The following is a 22,781-nucleotide window of genomic DNA, read 5'->3' as shown; positions in this document are numbered from 1 at the left end:
CGTTATGGGGTAATAAAATTAATACATTTTCTGTTTTATGATGGATATGATGAAATTTATACAATCTAGAACTGCAGTACTTTAGTCACAAAACAATCACTTTATTAGGTTTCTAGAAATTTACAAAAAGTACATTTCATTATGCAATTTATAAAGATTGTTTCTTGTCGTAATTGTATTAATATTGCAATTTCAAACTGCCTGAAAAAAATATTTGAATTTTTATCTAAGAAAACTGAACGCTTTATGAATATGATCACACAGTAATTTGCCTCATGGATTTTGCATTTTTTTTTTAAAACAATGTACATGTGTGTAAATAATAAAATCTGTGTAAATAATAATATCCCCTCCTATTGTTTTCCATTGCTTTTTAATATACATATTTATTTTATGGTAAAGCTTGTATTTACAACAGCCACTGAAAATTTGAGGGCAAAAAGCAAAAGCAGGAAACAGGCATTTACAACTTCAATTTGAAGCAGAGGTAGGAAATCTTAACCTTGCTTACCTATAAGCAGATCAATCAACTATTTGTTACATATTAATACATTAATTCACATATAAATTATTGATCCTTTAAACAGTTCAAACATGGTATAAAGGGATAGTTCACCAAAAATAAAAGTTCTCTCATCATTTACTCACCCTGGAGTTGTTCCAAATCTGCATACATTTCTTTTTTTCTGATGAACACAGAGAAAGATATTTGGAAGAATTCTTGTAACCAAACAACTCTGGGACACCATTGACTGCTATAGTAGAAAAACTATAGTAGACTACTATGGTAGTCAATGGTGGCCAAGAACTCTCTGGTTATAAGCATTCTTTCAAATATCTTTCTCTGTGTTCATCAGAACAACTTGAGAGTAAATAGAGACAGAAATTTTATCCTTTAAGTGAAATATTATGACAAATGTTTCTGCAGGCTTATGGCTGCTGCTGGTACTGGCCCTCAGTAGCTGTGTAGAAGTCATCCAGTACACTCTGAATATAGTCAAATGTGGGCCGGTCATCCGGTTTACTCTTCCAACATGTGTTCATGATCTCATAAAGTTCAGCGGGGCAATTTTCAGGACGGGGCATCCGGTAGCCTCTCTGGACAGAGCTCATGACCTCACTATTACTCATGCCTGGAGCAAAAAAAAGCTCTTAAGGTACAGATAATATTAAAAACTATGTAATATAGTGTTGGAGAGGAAACGTGTTAACATTCCTGTAATTTACTCAATAGAATGTTGTTTTTAAAATGCAGTTAACAATAAAGTATTAATAACATTTCACCAGTAGATGGCGACAAACCATGCAAGAAGATTTGCCACTCTCTCCTGGGGTTATACTGATAACTTTAAGTTTAAATGGAACTGATGATGTAATGCTTTGATTGAACTCAGATTGAATAAATTAGTATTTAATAATAGATTCATTAAAGAAATTACCTGGATAAGGAATTTTTCCATACGTTATAATCTCATAGAGGAGAACTCCAAAGGACCACATATCTGATTTGATAGTGAAAGAACCATAGTTGATGGCTTCAGGGGCTGTCCATTTGATAGGAAATTTTGCTCCTATAACACAGAATGCATTTCTTCAACATTTCTTCAACATTTCTAAATTCTACTGCATACACGATTAAAAAAAAGCTCACCCTCTCGTGCTGTATATTGGTCATCCTCGATTACTCTGGCTAGTCCGAAGTCAGCTATTTTACACAACAGGCTCTCTGAAACCAACACGTTAGCGGCTCTCAAGTCTCGGTGAATATAATTCTTCTTCTCGATGTAGGCCATACCTTCTGCTATCTGCAAAGACACACCCACACTCATTTACACTTTCCATTATAAAGATATGTATTGTGTGAATATGGGTATTTACCATATCATTTCGAAGTGAGCTGTTTGGAATCAAATTAGGAAAATTGGAATCAATAATTCTGCTCAAGCACACAAAAACGAGGTCCACGTAATAAATGTATAATGTAGGTTTACACCAAACAACCGCAAGATCTATACTGTGAATGAACAGTTTGTGTTTTTTCCAATTCAAGACTGGGTGTATTTTTCTTTCTGGGTTATTTAAGCTGCTAAAGCAACTGTAGAAGTTGCTTTAACACAGGGAAAATGTTGGTGTATCACTTCCCCATAAGCATCCTCTTTCACTCTCCGTAACAGGATGTGCAACTTTACCATTTGGTGCTTTTTTACAAGAAGTCAAAAGACAGAGATTCACAAAAACTTTTATTTGAATACACATTTCTGGAGGAAACATAAGCCTTTAGAAAGATCATTTGAATTAGGTTTGGAGTTAAAGCGGATTTAATCACTAGGATATATACAATCATTTATATAGCTATAAATGACTGCATATTGACCCTTAACTATTAATATGTTTCTTCCAGGGTACACCAGTACTATGGTATGTTCCCTGATGGAAATAAAAAAATTACAGGCTTATTTTCGGTTTTGAAGCAACCACAGACAAATGATCAGTTCCTCTTTTTCTTTATCTAATGGAAAAAGTTTGATCAGCCTAATGACACACAAAAAATGAACAGAGCAAGTGGTCAGAAGACTAATAAATTAACAATTTTAAACACATTTTAAAAACAAAAGTTGAACAAATATTTTTACCTGTGCTGAGAAATCTATTAGCTTCGGTAATTGTGTTTTGGAGCCTATGTCACTTTTCAAAAAGTCCAATAAGCTTCCTGTTGTGGAAGAAATATCATAAATTATTTAATAATTTCATCAAAGACATCGTGTTTCTTCATTTCACAATTATACATCTCTTGCACTTTAACTCTATAAAAGTAAAATTGAATAGCATGTTGCTTTTTGTACCATTTGCCATAAATTCAGCGATGATGTAGATGGGCTCGGTTTTGGTTATCACTGCATAGAGGCGCACCAGTCTATCATGCTGTAAGGTTTTCATAAGGTTCGCCTCCTCTAGGAAAGCTTCCGCCGACATTGTGCCCGGCTTTAACGTTTTCACCGCCACTTTTGTGCTGTTATTGTAGTAAGCTGCAAAGCAAACATAACAACAACAAAAATAAATTTCTCATTGCTTACAATAATTATGTTTCACGTTCAAATGAATCACATTTCATAACATTGTTGCATAACACAGACACAAAGGCTGTTCAGAAAGAGAAATTTAGCAAGAATCGGGTTTGCTGTAGGAACTGCTTGTTGGTCTGGAAAACTATTTTATAGGAAGTGACTCTGCATCCTCACACTTGTTCACCAGGGGTCTTATGCAACTACCAGCTGTCCGAGAGCCCAATATTTCACAGAACTGATGACACAGAACCACTAAGTGAAAACCAGTTAACCAAAGAGAAGTGTATGCCATCATTTCACAACTGTGATCATTCACTCTTTTTATGACAAGTTCATCATTTGTTCCATCCCTGTTTGTTAAATACAGGCAACTTCCACGCCTTTCCTGTGGTATATGCATATAAATAGTTTTTCACATTTTGTGTGCTAAACTATTGTATTTATTCTGTTATGTATTACTCGCTTGGGATAAAAAGCATCTGCTAATTGAATAAATATAAATGTATTTTTATATCCCCAATGAATAAGCCAATGATGGCTGTGGCAAGAAAATTGATGATAAAATGGTTTAATACACAATGAAACCAAGTGAGGATGTTAGCTGTTCAGACTGATGAAATGCAATGGGCGAAACAATGTCTTGAGACATGGAGGTAAGTCTTTCCACTGAGAGCTTCAGTCAACATATAGACTTTTAGTGTGCATAAGGGCTGACAGTTCTCTGCCGACAAGGTCGCGTAATTCTAAAGGAAACATCTTTGCCGAGGGACGGCTTGATCTATTTGTAGACCCCTTCCTGCAAAGATCACGTCAGTTGAACGGGAAAGAGCCACATGAATAATAGCAAAAACCAAATGCAAATCCTGAGTCAATTGCATAACCGTTTCCTCCACAGATCTCATGATAAGAGCTGAGCATGTGTGTGTACTATCAATCCACACTATCAGAGGCTATTCATTCCTATCAGAATACAGGAAGACTCGAGATTTGAATGTCTGTCGACACTGTTTTAGACAACATGAGCCTACATATGCGCTTGGTGCCCAAAGTATAAATAAATCAAATAATTCAGCCTCAAGTTCCGAATCTGTATAAATTTCTTTGTACTGATGAACACAGAGAAAGATATTTGGAAGAATGCTTGTAACCAAACAGTTCTTGGCCCATCGTTGACTAGCATTTAGGAAGAATTGCTTTTTTAATTTGTTCTGTTGAACACAAAAGTACATATTTTAAAGAATTTGGGAGAGCGAACAGTTCTGGGTCACTTTTGACTACCATTTAAACTGTAATATCTTTCTCTGTGTTCTTTAGAACAAGGAAATATATACAGATCTGGAGGGTGATTAAATGATGACAGAATTCTCATTTTTGGTCGAACTGTTCCTTTAATTTATATATATATTGCAAAAGCAAATTGAGGTTTATGATTTCCACAGATTGTGTAAATCATTGTCAGTTCAAAGACTTTTATTTTCTCAACTCACCCATCCACACCTCTCCAAACTGCCCTGCTCCAAGCTTCTTCACCATCTTTATAGATTCTTTGGAGATCTCCCAGGCATCCTTGTCCCAAGGTTTCTGCGCTTTGGGCTTCTCGCATGATTTCTCTAGTTTTCGACACAGTCCGTCTGGTTGTTCTATGACAAAACAAAAAAGCAATAAAATTCAAATGTCGTCAAGAAGACAAAGGCTACATTTTTCTCACAAGCATTTTTAAATCCACTCAAGTGTCTTTCGACTGCTAGTGTTTATATAAAACTTACTGTGGTAATGTTTTATCATGCTGTTGATGTCATTGAATGTGATTTTTGGAGATATGTAGAAGCCGCCGTTATCCAGAGACCTGATCTTGTAATGTTTAACAACATCTAACTTTTGAGCATCCACATCTCGGACTGACAGTGAATAACTTCCTAAATAACAAATCAAAATGGGTTATTAAAAATGTTGTATATCTGTAAATAAACACTAAGGTAGAAAGACAGTAAAGACCTTTCGAGGTTTCACTCTCCCGTATGAGGTAAGATCCGGGTTTGTTAGCAGGTGCTAACAGCTGTCTCTCTGCGTCCTTCCTAGTCATGTCTTTGAAGAACCATCTAAATAGTGTGCATGTTTAATGAAAACATTTAGAGATCAAGTACTTGTTTGTAAGGCAAATGTGCATTTGTTATTCAGGAATTTCGATGCAACTCACTCTTCTGTTTCCATAGTGTCCACTTCTGCAACATAGTTTGAGGGAATGAATCCTTCTTTGTTTGAGCTCAAAGACCTGGCCTTCCACCACTCTCCATGCCTGGAAAATATTACCTCTTAACTCAACTCAACTAACTTTAATTGTCTTGACTTTAAAAGTCTTGGGTTCGTACTCCGTACAAAATAGAATCCAGTTGGACAGACAATTGTATGACAAACAACTGTATGACTTTACAGACTTAAGTGACAGCATGTAGTGCAGATGAACAGTGCAAAGTATAAATAGACAGAATGTTCTAAAAAGACAATACACATATGGACAGTATATACACACTATACACAAGATGTATTTATGATAACAAACTGTAAAAATGAAACAAGAGAAAGTAAAGATGACATTTACTCACTCTTCTAAAACCTTTAACTTCTCTCCTTTTTTAAAGCCTAGATCATCTGCATGAATAGCCTCATAGGGATACAGGGTGATGACTATTTTATCTGTTTCTGCATGAGGAACAAAAGCAGGTTTACAACCATTCAAAGCTTCAAAGCGATCAGGATCATACTGTGGAACAAAGGTTGCATCTCTACTCCCTAGTTCCCTATGATGTGGATCGGTTTATTGAGAAACCCTTGACAAGCAAAACAACATTGAGGTCAATTAAAAAAATATATCAAAACATATCTCGTTTAAGGAATGGATTTAAATCTTCTACATGTGCTGATCTTTAAACAACTCTCCAAAACTTAAAGGTTTGCAGAAATGTTTCCCAACCTTCCATTTTTTGGAAGATCTGACCCGGCAGGAGCTCTGGGGCGGCATTATTCTGTAATAGAAAAGACTAAAATTAAGATTTCTCCACAATGTGTTAAAGAAAATGATTTCAATGTTTCATTAAACCCTTCTCTGAACAATCTATTGCTCTTTAAACAAAAGACTGAATGTTTTTTCACACCATCTAACTTACTACTTACTATATGAGGCTTACGGGAGGTTGGATCGCTCGTATATACAGTTCGGTCAGTACGTACTGGCATGTGTTTGTTAACATCAGGCACACATCCATTTTGGTCATCATCCAACTTGGATTTTTTACAACCCATGTTTCCTGTAATGAAGAGATTCACCGCTGTCAACTATTGATATATAAATAGATACAAAATAATGAAAAATACTTATATTTTAAAATGACTACATCTAATGATAGATAAATAAATAAAACAGCCTAAAATCAAAATTTGTCTTTGAACTTGGAATACGTTTTTGTGTTCAGTAGTGAGAAATCAATAAGAACAGCAGCTGCTCAATCACAATTCAGTTTTAATCTTTAAACAAATTAATCACATCACACAATAAAATGTCTGTGCCGATCAACTCTACGCTAAGTTATGCGAGATCTTTCATTTGCATGTAAAACAGTGAGGAGTAAGCTTTCATATCAGTCAGTCCGTAAAGCTGCCATTTCCTAATGAGAAATATAATATAATAATAATAGAGAAATCAATATCAAGATCCGAATCAATAACTTTTGACTCTGAGTAGTTTTAATTTAATTTAATACAACTAATGTGCAATAAAATATTTAGAAAATATGATAATAATTGAATATAATATATTAATAAATTAAATATAAATGGATATGAAATATATAAAATATATTATCATAGCCACTTGGCAGGCCGATAACCAAAAACCGACCAGAAGTTAAATTCAGTCTATAAACTGGGCATACCACACAACTAAAGCTTTTAAAAAAATGAGTCATGATTATAGGAACACATTACAGCTACTATATCTGATCTTAAACGATGATTTATTAAATACTGACAACCAGGATTTTGTCTGAGTTTCATTCTACACCATGCAAATTCCCCTTCATTAGTACTGGTAATTATTTGATCAACTTCCTTCATGTCCTGACCAGGCATTGCCCTCCCTCTGGGAAACTTTCTACAAGATTGTTTAGCAATATTGCTTCCGCAAACATTGGTTTTTCAGGAAATGTCAGAAGGAGCCAACACAACCCCTTTCAATAGCAATTCTGTAAGAGCACCTGGAATTAAAACCAAGTCCATATATTCAATTGATACATTCTACTGTGAGATGCTACCAAAGAGATTAAAAATGTGCCCTTTATTAGTCATAGTAGGTTCTATGGAAATATATAAGACATCCCTATTGTGTGTCTTTAGTTAAAGATCTCAGCAGGAAACCTGTTGCACGGCTATAATGGCAGATTAATGTGCACTATGCACACTTCCTCCTTTGACCAGCGGCTCTTGGGCGTTCGACAGGAAAGACAGTGAACTTCAGACGGGCCACAACAGACCTCTCATCTACTTACTGGCTTCAACCACATAGCCGGAAACTTTTTTTATCGTTTTGTGACCAACAATTTATTATTTTAAAACATAATCGATTGAAATCTCATAAAGACAAGCATACTATAACAGACTATGTGCTATTGCGTATTAAATGTGATTAACACAACGATGTGTTATTATGATCTTTATTATTTCAAGTTATAATTAAGAATAATGTTTCTGGAAACAAAAGGTACACGTCATCATCCCTAGGGCTTTTTTCTCCCAAGTGTATTATTCCGGGAAAATTATTAACCGGCTCTGCCCCCATTTAAAGACGAGAAGTAAACTTATAGTTTCAAAGAAACAGAATTCATAGTTATATTGTTTTAAAGGACGACTAAAAAAGCGCGCAAGATCTAAACACTAGTTGAAACCGGCAAATACACGAGTTAAAAAGTTTTTATAAAGTTTGTACAGTGACACCAGCGCAACTTACTTCAATAACGCATTTGTCATATGAAAGTAGTTACATAAGGATTTAAAGACAAACGTCCACCTACCTGTCAAATGTCCGACAGCGTTGTGTAAAGTTGCATTTACGTAAAAGAGAATAAAGTCGGAGAGGAATCGGCCATGCGAGCAAACACGCGCGCACTGAAATACACAGAAGCGCAATGAGGAACCTCAAGTGGAATCAGCCTGCTGCTGCTGCTTTTACTGCACTTTCTACTTCCTGATACAACAATCTCAATGTTTATGTGAAGTCATTATTCTTTGCATATACCGCACTGCCATTGTGATTGTGTTAACTCCTTAAATAAATATTGGTTTATGCCTTAAATAGGTCGATATCGGTGTCATTTCACCAGAAGTGGTAGTAACACGTGTGGTTCACCATATTCAGATAGTACATTTATGGGTCACTAAACGTATATGAATGACAAAAGGTGATATTTGTATCCAGATGAGTGTTCCTTGTATACAACAAACTTCCATAACACTGTTGTTTTACACCGTGAAAAAAGTGCTATTACAACAGACAGATACTGCTAAAAACAGTTAAAAAGAGATCTTTTTTTTTTTAGGTACTCAACAAAAGATGTAACTCAGAACAGGCGTCGCTAGGGAATTGCTGTAGAGTTATAAATAAAAAGACCCACACACACGCGTGTGTATGTTTCGGTACACAAAACCTTACATTTTTTGACAAATAAGGATCATTTTAGTATCATTAGTATTTTAACTAACCAGATTACATCACAGGGACCACTGTCTGTATTAAAGTAGGTGATTTCCACAAACGCATGGGCAAACACGTCAATAACTTATGGCAAATTTTAATAAAAAAATATCAATACAGAAAAAACCAACTGTTTTAAAATAAACATCACACTAGCAGCATCACATGTACAAAAATAGTCCGTAAAATTCATAGTCGCCGGCCAAACAAAACAGTAAACAAAGAACAAATTGCAGAAGTGATTCTTAATAACATTAAAAGAATGGGGAAAAAATGAAATGACGTAGTTTAGGTCTTTGTCTTAATTAAATTGCCAAAGTATGCAGTAATCGTTTTCAGTTTGTTGTTCAGAAAGTTCTGCTCAACTTCCACCTTCCCACCTGGACCAGCGAGAGATGCGATCTACAGAGATAGAGGAATGGAAAAAAATGGGAAAAACAGAAAAGGCAGGTGTGATTTGAATCAAAAATGGGATTATTGGTATCTAATATCATCACGGTATCCATATTACCACAATATCTACAGATCGTCAAAATGTTTAAATAAATGTGGAATGCAATGACAGATCTAAAATGCACACGTGCACAGACTTGCACAAACTTTACAACGCGGGGACAAAAACTAATGATGCATTTAGATATTAGTCGAGCTGAAAAGAAATTTACACAGGAAAGCAGTGTGGTTTCAAAAGGTCCAACCACACAGCGTCAGATTTTTTTTTGAGAGAAATTAGAAGACCATGATAGAGACGCACCTGTCAGAACTACATGCACTACCAGACCAAGTATAATAAAGTCTAAATTTGTGAAAATATTCACGCAAATTTATCATTCCCTAATTTCTATTCTTTGCAATTTTAATTTCTGGGAATGGACTTTCATATAGTAGTTTATTGGAGCCAAACAGGTATGGAAAGAATTAATTCAACTTCTAAATCTATAGTATACAGAAATGGAAATCTAAAAATATACATTTACACATCATGCAGATGCTTTACCCCTTGTGTAAAAACACTTCAGTCTCACATAAATATAGCCTCATGACTCTCTTTCATGGTTTAAGCCTACGATGCAATCTAAAGGCTGTTGAAAGGGCAAACACTGTACACAACATCAATACAGGACTGAAAATCAAGCCATTTTAAATTATCATTTACTATCTTATCAAAAATGGTGGAATAAAAACGCTTTAAGTAACCGAATAATGACATTACCTGTTCCATGTCTGCATTCCGTGGGAGAAAATAGACAATATTGTCGGAAATCATTTTTGATAATCTGAAAATTTCAAATGTACAGATTGTTAAGGAAGTTGGCAGTGGCATTTTGAAGCTTAAACACACACATTAGAAGGAATACAATGAGAGATGTGCAAAAAGAACAAATCATCTCTTCATAAACTTCCCATTCTAATAAAAAAATAATTTAGTGTACAAAATAGCACCACATCAGTTAATAACTGAAAGGATATCCATCTGGATTCATCATGGTCTTGATGTTGAAGACATCAGCACTGAGGTATTCCGGTCCTCCCCAGGGAGGGCTGAGGAAAACTACATCTCCCTTCAAGCTTGGAGCCAGCTGGAGGAAGTCTCCCTGCAGGAACTCTATTTGGTTCCCCACACCGTAGACCTCCGCATTGTGCTGTGCCAAAGCCAGGCGTACCGGATCAATGTCGATAGCAATAACTGAATGAAACGCAGATGTGAAGGTTACTGAATAACAACATCTAGAAACCCACTACAGCGACAGATTTTCAGAGAACAAACACATTGGTTCTCCACTATCAAGAAATGGAAAACTATCTATATTTGTGAATAGAATGCAGGACTGTACTTCACCTCTTTTTCCAGTGAGGGCGAACTGAATGGCATTTCCACCCACGCCACAGAAAGCATCAATAATGAGCTCAGCGCTGAAGCTATCCTGAACCCTCAGAGCGATGTGCTCTGCGATCTTCTCGGGGGTCACTGAGAACCAGCCCTCTGTGAAGAGATGTGATGCACATGGCCATTACAATAACAAGCAATTGGTTCATTTTCTTCTTGTGTGTCAAACAATGAGACAAAATATTGAGATAAACATAAAAGAATGTGATTTACGGATTATCCCAACAAAGTCCATTACAAATTATGTAGTCGTTTCAAACTTTCACCACCAGAGGGAGTCGGCTGATTTGGTATTTTCTAAGACAAGGCACCTCTGACTCAAAAAGCATCTCTAAATATGCTCAAAAAATTGCTCTAAAATAGCACAGCTATCATTATGTAGTCAAATAAAACCTTATATGTGACCCTGGATTACAATATTAGTTTTAAGTAGCACGGAAACATTTTTAGTAAAAGACAAAAATACATTGTATGGGTCAAATTATAGATTTTTCTTTTATGCCAAAAATCATTAGGATATTCAGTAAAGAACATGTTCCATGAAGATATTTTGTAAATTTCCTACCTTAAATATATAAAAACTTTATTTTTGTAAATGGATGGCTTGCAAGAGGGAAGTTAATAACTTCATAGGCAATTTTCAAAATATTTAGATTTTTTTGCACTCTCAGATTCTTAAGTTTTAAACGGTTGTCTCTCAGCCAGATATTGATTTACAGCCAGATACCGATTTAGCCAGATATATTCTTACAATTCATACATCAATAGAAAGCTCATTTATACAGCTTTCAGATGATGTAAAAATCTCAATTTCGAAAAATAGAGCCGTAAGACTGGTTTGTTGTCCAGGGTCACATATACCAAAGAGCTGTTTTAAACAGTACACTTTACAAGATGTATTTAAAATGTGAAGACCTTAAAACAGAATCAGTTCTTTTGAAAGATTTATGTATGAGATGTAGAAGCATTTTGTACTGTAATGGTGTATGCGTAACAGAGAGAAAGCTCATGCAAAGGAAAGTGAGCTTCGTGAAAGTGAAGTTTAGCAGACCATGTCGTGCTCTGATTCTGTGGAGACAAACAACATCTGCTTGTAGCCTCAACACACCCCTCTCTGTTTTTCCGCCTCTCGTCTCTTTCTCTCCGCTGAGAATAAAACACCTGCTCAAGTAGCAACCGCTGGTCTGGAGCAGCAGCTTCAGTGTTTCCTGTTTATAGCGCGGGTTTTGGACAGTGGGCAGCACCAGAAAGCCTGTCAGTACAGGTGACCTGTATGACAACTTAAAAAAATCTGTCTTTATTTACTCACCCTGGAGTTTTTCCAAATCTGCATAAATTTGTTCTGATGAACACAGAGAAAGATATTTGCAAGAATGCTTTTCACAAAACAATGTCTTTATAAATATCACCCTTTCACATGGTTGCGTGCACCAAGAAATCTCTAAAGCTCTATCCAGTGCTCTTTACTGATGGTCTCAAAGTAATAAAATCATTTTCAATTTCATTTACAAATCAACACTGCTGACATAAAGCTAAAGTCATTCGGGTGTTTGTTTTTTGCTTTCTCTCACTGGGTAGTAGTAAAAATACTTGCGTTTTTACATCTATATACAGTAGCCCGGAGTTAAACTCCTCCCCATGAAGCACTCCCCAGCTCAATCTCAAGGGTCGGGTGGGAAGTATAGAGGATTCAGTCTACACTATCTTTCTCTCTTTCCTCTGTGCAGTTGAAAAGGAACTGTGCTACTGCCTCTGTTGATATGAATAAGTGAATAGGTACGAGGCTCTGATCTCACTTTCAAACAGAATTCCAGATGCTTCGTGAAAGCGTTATGATTTAAAAGTGAGAGAGGCTTATAAAAACATATTGGTCGTGGTGCTTTGTGGATTCGAATTTTTTTGCCCTCCACGAGTACAGGTTATCTAATCCCAACATGAGCGTTCACGGTGTCGGAGCTGATGTTAAAATTTTAAATGAGATTTAGCCATTCCCAAGATCAAGACTATTATAAACAAAATCGTAAACCAATTCCTAAACCAACCACTGAAATCAAGCGTAGCGTTAGTTCTGGCAGGTCACGTGAGTCTGTCTTCCATCAGCTGAACACATCAGGTGCAGCTAGTCAACGTTAACTAACAGTCATACAACAAAAGCTAGACTGCGTCCTATTTAAATAGCATTTCTTGGCTCCTTATCAGCTGGTTAATCTTGTTGCACCTAAAACTCACCTCCCTCCCCATCTCCTCCTCATCTGTCTGTATCGTAGGATCTTTTAATTTAATTTCCAGTTTCATCCGTTTAGTCAACTAATTTGTGTGCGTTGCCCATTGGGAAGCTTATACAGAGACATTATTTACGACATTGGTAACAGACAATTCTGCTTATCAACTACATGGGGGAGCCGTAAGTAAAAGGCATTAATACATAAATGTGGTGAGAGTTTCTACTTCTATGGTTTAAAAATATAAAATATGCTCCCAACCAGTGCCCCACGGGTTAATCCTGGCCATGTCTACCACTGGCTGCATAACCCAACTTCAGATGGTCCAACACTGTCATGTAAAAGGTCCTGGCAACTTGTGAATTCACTTAAACATCAGTCACAGTAAGCTGTCCAGGCCCTGAGGCAGCAAAGTGGACTGCCATGTAATAGCCCCTCCACCATATTTTACAGTTGGAATGACTTGCTGATATTTTCCCTCACATCTAATGGATATTTTCTCAAACAACTAAGCTTGGGTTGTCTCCATCCACAGAATATTTTGCCAGTCGTGCTGCTTTTTTCACTTTATAAAGATCATTGGCTTCATTTGTTCTTGTATAATGTTTTATGTATGCCGTACATGTCAACAGAGAGTCCATCTCTGGAATATGCCGATATCTAAAGTCTTCTTGACATCACTGAGCATTCTGTGCTGTGTTCTTAAAGTCGTCTTTGCTGGACGCCTACTGCTGAGTTCACAGTCATGAACTTTCAGCATTTATAGACAATATGCTTGACTGTTGCCTGATGAACATCAAGGCTTTTACAGACACTTTTGTAGCCTTTTACAGCTTCATCCGAGTTAACAATTCTCAGCCTTGGGTGTTCTGAGATGTCTTTTGTTGAAGGCATAGGTCACATCAGGCTAAGCTTATTTTGAACAGCAAACCAAGTCCCTGCTGTTCTTGTGATGCCTGATGTTAGAGATTTACATCATCTTCCATACAATGATAATGTTATTATTGTTGTATGTTATGTCTTTAAGCCAGTGGTTTGCAAACCTGACAACTGCTATCCTTTACTCCCGTTGCTTCCTGTTCTTTCCCTTTTAATATAAATAAAAATGGCAAAAAGGCCAATAAATGTCTATTAAGCACCTCTGCCAAGTCAGGCATGTAAGAAATAGATGAAGTTCATCAGATAAAATAAATTGACACAATAGAAAGACTATGTAGGTTTAGGCTCCGTTTAATAAACCGTATCCATTAACAGAGTGACTCATTTTGTAGAAGGCAGAGTGGGACACACACAGGTAAAGCACTAGAGCTAAAGGTTGTCCTCGGAGGCAGAGCGCTCGATTTGTGCAAAATGCAGTGTGGGGAAAGAAAACACGGCTCTCTTGAGCACAGTAAAAGCTGCTTGCTCTCTTGCTTTCTCATTTGCTCTAGCTCTCTCAGTCTCCCTGCCTCTTCCTCTGGTCTGACGCAGGAGGTGTGAGAGGGGTTCGGAGTCTAGCATCAACATACACACACACACACACACACACACAAAAATCTGTCAGCCCACCCTAACCGACTCCACACACCTCTTCCGCTGCTACGACCTCTCAAAAACATCTCAGACACCCATTGTGATAACTCACCGTGGTCAAGTTTGATTCCTTCATCGAACCTTGAAAACAGGCGGTACCGCTGGGCCCAGTATTTGGCCAGCTCTGGTTCTGCAGCAATCTCTGGAGGCATTGCGACATCTTTTCGTCTTTTCCTGTTCTTTCTCTTTTTCTTTTTTAAAGCCTGCACCTTCTCTGCTGAGAAAGAGAATGGCATGATTATGTCAAACTGAACCATAGTAAATAAGAAGCCTAACTGTGTTAATTAAAGGCTTTGAGACTGCTATGTAATCGATGTTACATGCAGAGTCATTATCTCATCAATAAAAGCAAAGTGTTGAACTCTGACCTCCTTGAGCATCCTCGGGAGCATCAGGGAGCAGGAAGTCAGGTAAATCCAATGGCTGTAGTTCTCCTCTGGGATCTGGGCCGTTCGCTTCACCTTCTTCTGCTTCTGGTGTCAGTTCTGGCTCCATTTTCTTCTGCTGTCCCTCATTTTCTACACATGTCCTGCTGAGCTGAGAAGCGTTCTCACTCTCTACCTCATCCATCTCAGTATTTTGTGCAGAACAACCAACATCATCTGTTCTCTTACATGACTCGTTCAAAGCTTCAGGCATGGAAGTTGAAGTTAACTCTTCGGATTTAGAATCAGTCTGAGCTTGGAGAAGGAAGTTCTGAACCTGAAAGGATATGTATGAAAATAAGAGTCAAATACTGTATTCTAAAGACAAATCAACATTATCTTTGGATTAAAGGTCCAGTGTATGAAATTTAGCGGCATCTAGTGGCGAGGCTCGGAATTGCAACCAACAGCTCACTCCAACCTCCCTTTCAAAGCATGGTGACTGACACATGACTAAGATGTCGGCTTGTTTTCACTTCTTTACCAAAGGAGATAATATACTTACAAAATGCTCTCTAGAGCAATTTGACTTTTTACTACTTTAGGAACAACATGTTGAATTCCATGCAAGGGGACCCGTGGTGTGTGTAAATAGAAATAGCTGATTCTAATGTAATAAAAACATAATGCTTCATTACTTAAGGTCTTAATACACCTCTAAAAACACATATGTATATTATATTACATTTCTGACAATCGATCCTCCAAAATATTACATATAACACATTTAAAGCTTAAGCATCCCAACCATTGGAAACTTTCAATGCAACTACTCCCACTAGGGTGGTTAGCAGGGTGTTGTTATGTGGTTGCAAGAATGTTCCTGGTGGGTGCAAACAAGCTCAGCCCTGGGCTGTATTAGAATCTACTGGTCCTTGACTAAGGTCCAAAATTCAATGTACCCCTATTGGATTTCTCACCTGTTTCATCATTCACCAGGTATAAATAATAAATCTAACACCAAATTCGATTTTATAAATCTAAACACATACTGTATCTCTCCTGAATAATCCACACAACTCTTTTATTTTTTGCTGACTAGTTCATCACTAGCGCATGACGAGTTACGTGCTAGTTTGATATTGAGCCAGTTACGGTTTGTGTTCAAATCTCTACTGTATATGTGACCGGTCTCAATAGTGATATAAGCCTTAAAAATCACCACGCACAGTAGAAAAATCGCAGAAGACAGGGTAATAAAAAGGCTGAAAACATACTGCCGAAAATTGTCTGTTGCAGTAAAGTTTTTGTACTCCTCAAATCAATTCGTGCTACAAAGAGATCAATTCAAAGCACTGCAGTAAATTGGTTTTGTTTCTTCACTAGTTACGTATCTGGACATACATGAATTCTTATCTGGCTGATTCTTTGGCACGAAACACCAAAGTCACACCATGAGGAAGCCCATAAACAACAGCACTAGATAAACTAAAGTGATATAAAACCATGCTTACAAAAAAACAAACGATAGAAACCATCACAGACATTCTAGTGGTTTCCAAAAAAAGAAAACACTATGAACCATTAGCTTCTTTTTATTAAAACCATTACAAAATTCCATTCTGTGGCGTGTTTTGGGGATTTTTCCAATAGTATTAATCTGCCATATAACACTCCACCAATAGAATCCATCACATACCAGCAGACATCCATTTTAGTTTCAAGTAAAACCAATACAAGTTCTATTACAACAGTGTTACTGGCAGGTTTTTACTCTTTTTTTTTTTAAGCAGGGAAAACTTTTGTTCATCTTGAGCTCATGTCTTGAAAACATGGAGATTTGGTTGCACATCACGTAGTGAATAGTGGTGTTCACTAACTTGGCTAGCTTAAACTTCCATAAACAGGTGCAATAGGCTGAGCTTTACACACAAAGCTGTAAAGTTCTGCTCAATAATTCATTTCTAGAAAATGTGTTCAAAAATGTACAGCGGTTATCAGCAAGAGTCATTGCATTTCTGTATTCCTTTTGCCCAAGCTGCAGCAAGGAGAGCAGGAGAAGGAGCATGCATGCGCAGACGTAACTTTTAATAGTGTGCAGGAGAGAGAGAGAGCTTACATTTCGCGAAGTTCAGGTGTTTGTTTGTTCACTGCATTTTGGTGATGAATGTTATATAAACGGAGAATATAACGCTGGATTTGGAGATCGTTTGAACTAGATATATGGAACCGTCCCAGCGCTAAAAGATGCCGGAAATGAACCTCATGCGGTGAGTGAACGGTCTGTTTTGTTGGCAATGGGCGCAAAAATTTTGTTGGCAAAAATGCTTTAGTTCAGCCTACCCCTCCCCCCTGCACGCGCCGTAAGGTTTCGGAAATAATCGTACAGCTTTATCTATCTTTTATAAATGTGATCACACTAAATACTCTTCGAAGATACAAAGTATGCAATACTACTCTATAGGTATTCAAGATTAATATGAGATTAGCAGAAACCGCATGTGTTACGGCCGTTTTAAAGCCCATCGCTATTTTCTTAAATATTCAAAATGCCAGGAAAGACCAAATCTTTGATCTTGTCCTGTGTGTGTTTGACAGCTGGGAACGTTCATGTTCATGTCAGGGGTGAGAGTGGAGGTTAAAGTGCCTCCGTCTGTTTGATGGGAGCTGACAGCATGCCGTAAGCAGGTGGTGTTGTTAAGGGGGGTTAGATGAAGAAGCTCAGTGCAGTGCGGACTGCATAAAAAGCTGAAGTGTCAGATTCAATGCTTCTACTGGCTCCATGCCCACTCTTATCCCCTTTAATACACACACACACAGCCTGAATCCCTTCACAGTTTACACTATGCTTTACTGATCTGTAGTAAGACAACCAGAATTACACATTTTACGCGTAATCCTTTCATATCCATGTGTTAATAAATCTTCAATAAAGCGCAAACAAATACATTTAACAACTGAAAGTGTCTTCGTTAAACCGTTTGGTGTCAAACAGAGGTGCTAAATCATGAAACAACACAATGTGCATAATATATACTGTAAGTGTGAATCTGTAAGTGAGAAGTTTATTGTGTATTTTATGAAAATGAATAACGTCCCATTCACTCTCTATAATATGGTCACTAAATGATTTTGTTGAATGGATAAACAACGAACAACTTAAAAAACGACTTACTTTCTGGAGGGTTTTGCTGACGTTTGGTTTTGTGGTTTGTGGCCCATCATCAGTAAAAAAGACATGCTTGTTGATATTGCAGACCGCTTGTTTTTTTTTCGGACCTTGGCCTGGTTTCAGCTTCACAACACTGTCAAACCTGCCATAGCAAAACACAACATTAATGGATTGCTTGACTCAAAGCTGACCAGAGGTGTCAAGCAGCGCTTAGGGTCTTACTTGGGCTGCGAGCCTCGTTTCAGTCCAAGAGCATCCCACGCCTCCTGAACCGGCAACTCTTCGGCATCTAGTTCATGACTGTAAGCAGAACAACCATTCACAAACCACTGAATAACACATACAGTATAAGAACAAATGAACCCCTGATACAAGACAGCTCACCCTCTTTTTACTTTAGCCCGCCTGCTCTCAGGAGGTTCATCATCATCATCTCTCTGATCGTTATCATTAGATCTGCTCTTTACAGGCTGTCCGCTCCTATTATTCAACTGAGCCGAGGACTGCTGCGTGTTGCCAGCTGAAAACACATTTTTTTCAGTTAATTGGGTTCTTTATTGCTTAAGATATAAAACAAGCGTGCATTGTATATACAGTGGATAGCATTAGTCATGGCCTGACAGTATATAAGACAGGATGACGAGTGCCATTTTTAGAGCGACTGAGAGAGGGCTGACTGTGATCAATTCATCCACCCTGTGCTCTTTTTTTCTTGTACACGTGCTGACATTAAAAATGCATAGAGCCAAGTCACATGCTCTTTTCATTCAACGGCTGACATCTTTTGATATGACGAATTAAACATTGAAGCCGAGCCAAGCTGAAGCTGCAAAAGAAAACGAGTATGGGGAAAAAGATCTGCTTTTAAAGATGGTGTGACACACAGGGCATCGCCATATTAGTGAACAGAGAAAAGTTATCTCCATGAGAAGAGCAGTACTGAAAAGAGAGCACTTTTTCCAAGAGAAAATTCTGTCGTCATTTTATTTCACTTTACTTTTATCATCGTCTGGTATTTGAAGAGCTTTGGCCCAATAGAGGCACCAAACAGACTTGCAATCTGTTTGTTCATGTGGCTTGACATAAGGTTAGCTTAATCGATGACGTGAGTTTAGAGTGAATTTGTGGGTGAATAATCTTATCAAATCTCAGAGTAAGAAGTCCTCAGATAAAGATGCATTTTTAATCATTATTCTGCAGTACGCCTGACAGTGTCAGACAAGTCTGAGTAGTTTTAATTTATCTGCGGTTTGTCTTGACTGTTGTTGGTCCAAAAAATGTCAAACAGTAAATGTAAAAAGTAATTTTTGCAAAATATTGGCATGGGAATTTTTGTAGTTTTGTTTAAGGCTGCACGAGACTGAAGAAAATGAGATAAGTAACTTCCAAAATAATGGAATATACGGTGTGCATTACGATAATGCTTAAGGATTGAAAAAATCTATTTAAATATTCTGTATTTTTTATATTCTGAGAGATGCAAAGAAATATCGGCCAATAATCAGTATCAGTCCACAAAAGCAATTTTTCACACTATCGACTGTCCTTTTAAAATAGCCGATATATATTCTGTCAAACAAAAGAGGACAAAAATGTATAAAGATAATGTTAGGTCATTATGTAAAAGTCATTTTATGAATTGATTTTGTTAATAAATATGAATTTAATCTTCACAGAATTGGTATCGGCAGATATTACGCTGAATAATCGACTATTGGCATCGGTGGAGAAATTTAGTATCGGTGCATCTCTATTTGAAATTATATTAAATTATATTTCAAAGTAAAAACTATATAACCAACATACAAGTTTCATATTCTCTCTTGGAATATCCATATTCTTCACATATGAAAGTGAACAGACATAGAAGACAATAAGTTATATTGTTGCACTCCATCTTGAGAACCATTGTGATTGCCATACTGAAATATTTAGATTATTTCAAAATATTATGCGGGCCTACATTTTAGTTGTACTTAACTTAGAATAATGGCTGAACATTTAATTTATTCTTTCTATTTAGCAAAATATTAAGCTTACTTTGATTCCAGGTTGCATTGGACAGAATGAATTTTGCCTTGCAACTACACTACATTAAACTGAAAGTAAGTAGTGCAGCATAGGCATACAGGTGTTGACATATCTAGGCTCAGCGAGCGTGACAGCTGGGACACCACAGTAGCCACAGCATATGCACAAGGTAATTTTAAATGTTGAAACAGAAGCACTAACCAGCCGTGTCAGTGCACGCCGTACGCGAGGACGATCTTTTGCGGTTTCCACCATCAGAGGGCTCATCAGTACAGTCACTGGCCAAACACTGCAGACCATCTTCAGCACAGTCAACATCCTCAGTCAGACTCAAGCTGCTTATAAGGTGTGTGACACAGGCAGCATTTTGTTCTCCACCCCCATTTGTTTGTGTTGAATCCGTCTGATTCTTTATTCCCTCCGTTTCTTCTCGGCTGGCCTGACCGTCCTCCGAAACAGCAGCAGTGCTGTAGAACTCATCCACAGTCCAGCCCTGAGCAGCCCAGTAGTGAAACTGTTCCCAGTAGTACAGATATGTTTGGTTACAGTGTTCATGCCAGTCTGTTTCTGAGTGGTCATGTGTTGTACTGCTGGAGGCCTCTGGATGTTTCTCCAGCCAGCTCTGCCACAGAAGACTCTCAGCCTGCTGCTGCCAGTATCTCAACCAGGGTTCTTCTGAAGCCGTCTGTTCAGTGGAGGGCTCAGTAACACTACTCAGAGAACACTGTTGTCCCTGCTCAGACTCCTCCTCATGTGTGTCGGAATAATCTGTGAGGGTTTTCAAATGCTCTGTGCCTCTTCGGTTCTTTTGTGTTGCTAAAACGTGGCCCTTAAAGACAAGAAAAAACGATTCCTTTAGGATTATCTAAGCACAACCAATTGATTTCCTAGAGATAATGTAAAAACACTTTATAGTGACTTCCTTTTAAAAGTAAATGAATAAAACAAACAACACAGGGACTTGTAAACGTATGTAATAAAAGAAACTGAATGGCGGCCTTAAAGGGACAGTTAACCCAAAAATAAAAATTCTGTCATCATTTACTCACCCTCAAGTTTTTCCAAATCTTTAAAAATTTCTTTGTATCGATGAATGCAAAGAAAGATATTTGGAAGAATAATTGTAACCAAACAGTGCTTGGCCACCATTGACTTTCATAGGAAAAATTACAACGTTTGTTTCCTACATTCTTCTGTTTTGTGTTTAACAGAACGAACACATTAATAAAGCAATTCAGGTATAATTCTCAAAAATGTAAATGTCTTTTCAAACTTATTTCTTCTGCAGGCTGCGAAAGAAGATATTTTGAAGAACATTGGTAACCAACACTAGTCCCCATTGACTTCTATTGTATGGAGCACAAAAGCACATTTCTTAAATGATTGTCTTTTGTGTTCCACACAAGAAAGAGTCAGATACAGATTTCATGTGGGTAATTAAATGATGACAAACATTTTTGGGGGGTTACCTTCTAACTACAAGCAAGTTGGGAAAGATCGCAAGCAAAGACTAAGGACATTGTGATGAAGTGCTTCCATAAACGAACAGCCATGTAAACAGAGCATCATCCATATATAAAAGGTAGAAAATGTAAAAAGACACACAGCATTCTTCTTTTGTGATGAGCTGCCAAACTCAACAGGAAGTCCCATAGTGGCCATGAGCATGGTCTCTTCGTCCACTTCTGCCTCCTCCAACTCCTCTTCGTCATCATCTTCAGACCCAATGTGATCCTCCAGAAGCTCGTCCTCATCATCAGCTTCAACATCTACTAAGAAACAAGACATAAATATTTGCCTTTCAATAGCACAACCCGTTACAAGGTTAAATACAAATCAAGAAATATATAAAGCAATCATTCTCTTCAGAAATGACAAGATATGAAAGAGGAACTGCACCTTGCAATTCATCACCAGCCTGACTCAGAATGGCTTTAAGATCTGACCGATACAATTCTCGATCACTGCGGATGAGAAGAGAATGTGGTCAATATTTACAATGGCAAACAGGTGACATCCAATATTAAACTAAAGTCAACAAATTGAGAGGTTTGACAGTTCAAATCAGGGTTTGAGGTCACTGCTGCTGAAAAACTAACTTAGATCAAATGTTTGTGGTCAAAAGGTCAATACTCAACGCAGTTCAGTTTGTCACGTAACCTACTTTGCAAGTAAAATAATAAGTTACATTAGTCCATTAACAAAAACGTTAAAGTACATACTTTTAGGCATTCAAAAAAACATTCATTAAGGTTATATAAATTAAGATCCTCATGAATACATACTTGACGTAAGCCCGGGAACACAGGCAGTGTATTGTCATTTCTGAACCCTGATAGAAGATGACATCAGCTAAAGGAACAACATTCTGTTCTACATAAGCGATCATGATAGAGGCGAGAATGACACCAAAAAACTAGCTCCTTAAAACTAGCCTATCATGTCTTTCGGATGATATAAATAAAAACCATTGCGAGTATAGTGAGGAATGCGTTAAATATAAAAACAAGTGTATTAAAACTAGCTTGATTAAAAAATATATATAATCTATACTCCGTATCCACGCATTTCTTCCACACTTGTTTGCTAAAATATTCCCCCTCGTTTTTTGCAATTCTCTCTTTACGTTAAAAGTCTTTCGCCACTTCCAAGACACTTATAAAGCTCGATGACTTTTATTATGAAATCTGTCGTTCGAGGAAGTTGACACAATGGGTGCACGT

The 22,781-nt window shown here is 37.3% G+C and overlaps 2 protein-coding genes across 3 annotated transcripts; both read right to left on the bottom strand.

Annotated features, from left to right (window-relative positions):
• Window positions 1-80: 80 nt before the first annotated feature.
• lyn (LYN proto-oncogene, Src family tyrosine kinase) lies at window positions 81-8,296 on the bottom strand. Its single transcript, XM_056741676.1, has 13 exons — window positions 8,129-8,296; window positions 6,237-6,370; window positions 6,037-6,088; window positions 5,669-5,765; window positions 5,263-5,361; window positions 5,061-5,164; window positions 4,832-4,981; window positions 4,553-4,705; window positions 2,844-3,026; window positions 2,634-2,710; window positions 1,652-1,805; window positions 1,440-1,571; window positions 81-1,133 (listed from the first exon to the last, which is right to left on the bottom strand). The coding sequence occupies exons 2-13, from the start codon at window positions 6,363-6,365 to the stop codon at window positions 931-933; spliced, it is 1,533 nt and encodes a 510-aa protein (XP_056597654.1). The 5' UTR covers window positions 6,366-6,370; window positions 8,129-8,296; the 3' UTR covers window positions 81-930.
• Window positions 8,297-8,889: 593 nt separating this feature from the next.
• tgs1 (trimethylguanosine synthase 1) lies at window positions 8,890-22,663 on the bottom strand. 2 transcript variants are annotated; one of them, XM_056741656.1, is made up of 13 exons: window positions 22,344-22,663; window positions 21,958-22,022; window positions 21,664-21,827; window positions 20,260-20,887; window positions 18,412-18,547; window positions 18,250-18,327; window positions 18,031-18,169; window positions 14,859-15,192; window positions 14,543-14,707; window positions 10,649-10,792; window positions 10,279-10,495; window positions 10,022-10,100; window positions 8,890-9,210 (listed from the first exon to the last, which is right to left on the bottom strand). In XM_056741656.1, the coding sequence occupies exons 1-13, from the start codon at window positions 22,445-22,447 to the stop codon at window positions 9,097-9,099; spliced, it is 2,367 nt and encodes a 788-aa protein (XP_056597634.1). In that variant the 5' UTR covers window positions 22,448-22,663; the 3' UTR covers window positions 8,890-9,096. The 2 variants fall into 2 exon arrangements, with proteins under 2 accessions (XP_056597634.1, XP_056597642.1); XM_056741664.1 differs by having other exon boundaries at window positions 14,543-14,704.
• Between the last annotated feature and the right edge of the window lie 118 nt (window positions 22,664-22,781).

The sequence above is a fragment of the Triplophysa dalaica genome, chromosome 3 (genome assembly GCF_015846415.1).
Source record: "Triplophysa dalaica isolate WHDGS20190420 chromosome 3, ASM1584641v1, whole genome shotgun sequence".
Taxonomy (NCBI): domain Eukaryota; kingdom Metazoa; phylum Chordata; class Actinopteri; order Cypriniformes; family Nemacheilidae; genus Triplophysa; species Triplophysa dalaica.
The sequence above is the reverse complement of the archived record's forward strand: the minus strand, read 5'-3'. Positions and strand labels throughout refer to the sequence as shown.

Bases quoted from the DNA above. Each gene is read 5' to 3' on its own strand.
- lyn (XM_056741676.1), bottom strand. From the start codon at position 6,365: ATGGGTTGTAAAAAATCCAAGTTGGATGATGACCAAAATGGATGTGTG. The intron at 5,362-5,668 runs GTGAGTAAATGT...AATATTTTCCAG, and splicing joins AAGTTAAAGGTTTTAGAAGA to GCATGGAGAGTGGTGGAAGG. The intron at 3,027-4,552 runs GTGAGTTGAGAA...TTTGCTTTGCAG, and splicing joins GTTTGGAGAGGTGTGGATGG to CTTACTACAATAACAGCACA.
- tgs1 (XM_056741656.1), bottom strand. From the start codon at position 22,447: ATGATCGCTTATGTAGAACAGAATGTTGTTCCTTTAGCTGATGTCATC. The intron at 21,828-21,957 runs GTGCAGTTCCTC...GTTTCTTAGTAG, and splicing joins GGCTGGTGATGAATTGCAAG to ATGTTGAAGCTGATGATGAG. The intron at 18,170-18,249 runs GTAAGACCCTAA...TTGCTATGGCAG, and splicing joins AAACGAGGCTCGCAGCCCAA to GTTTGACAGTGTTGTGAAGC.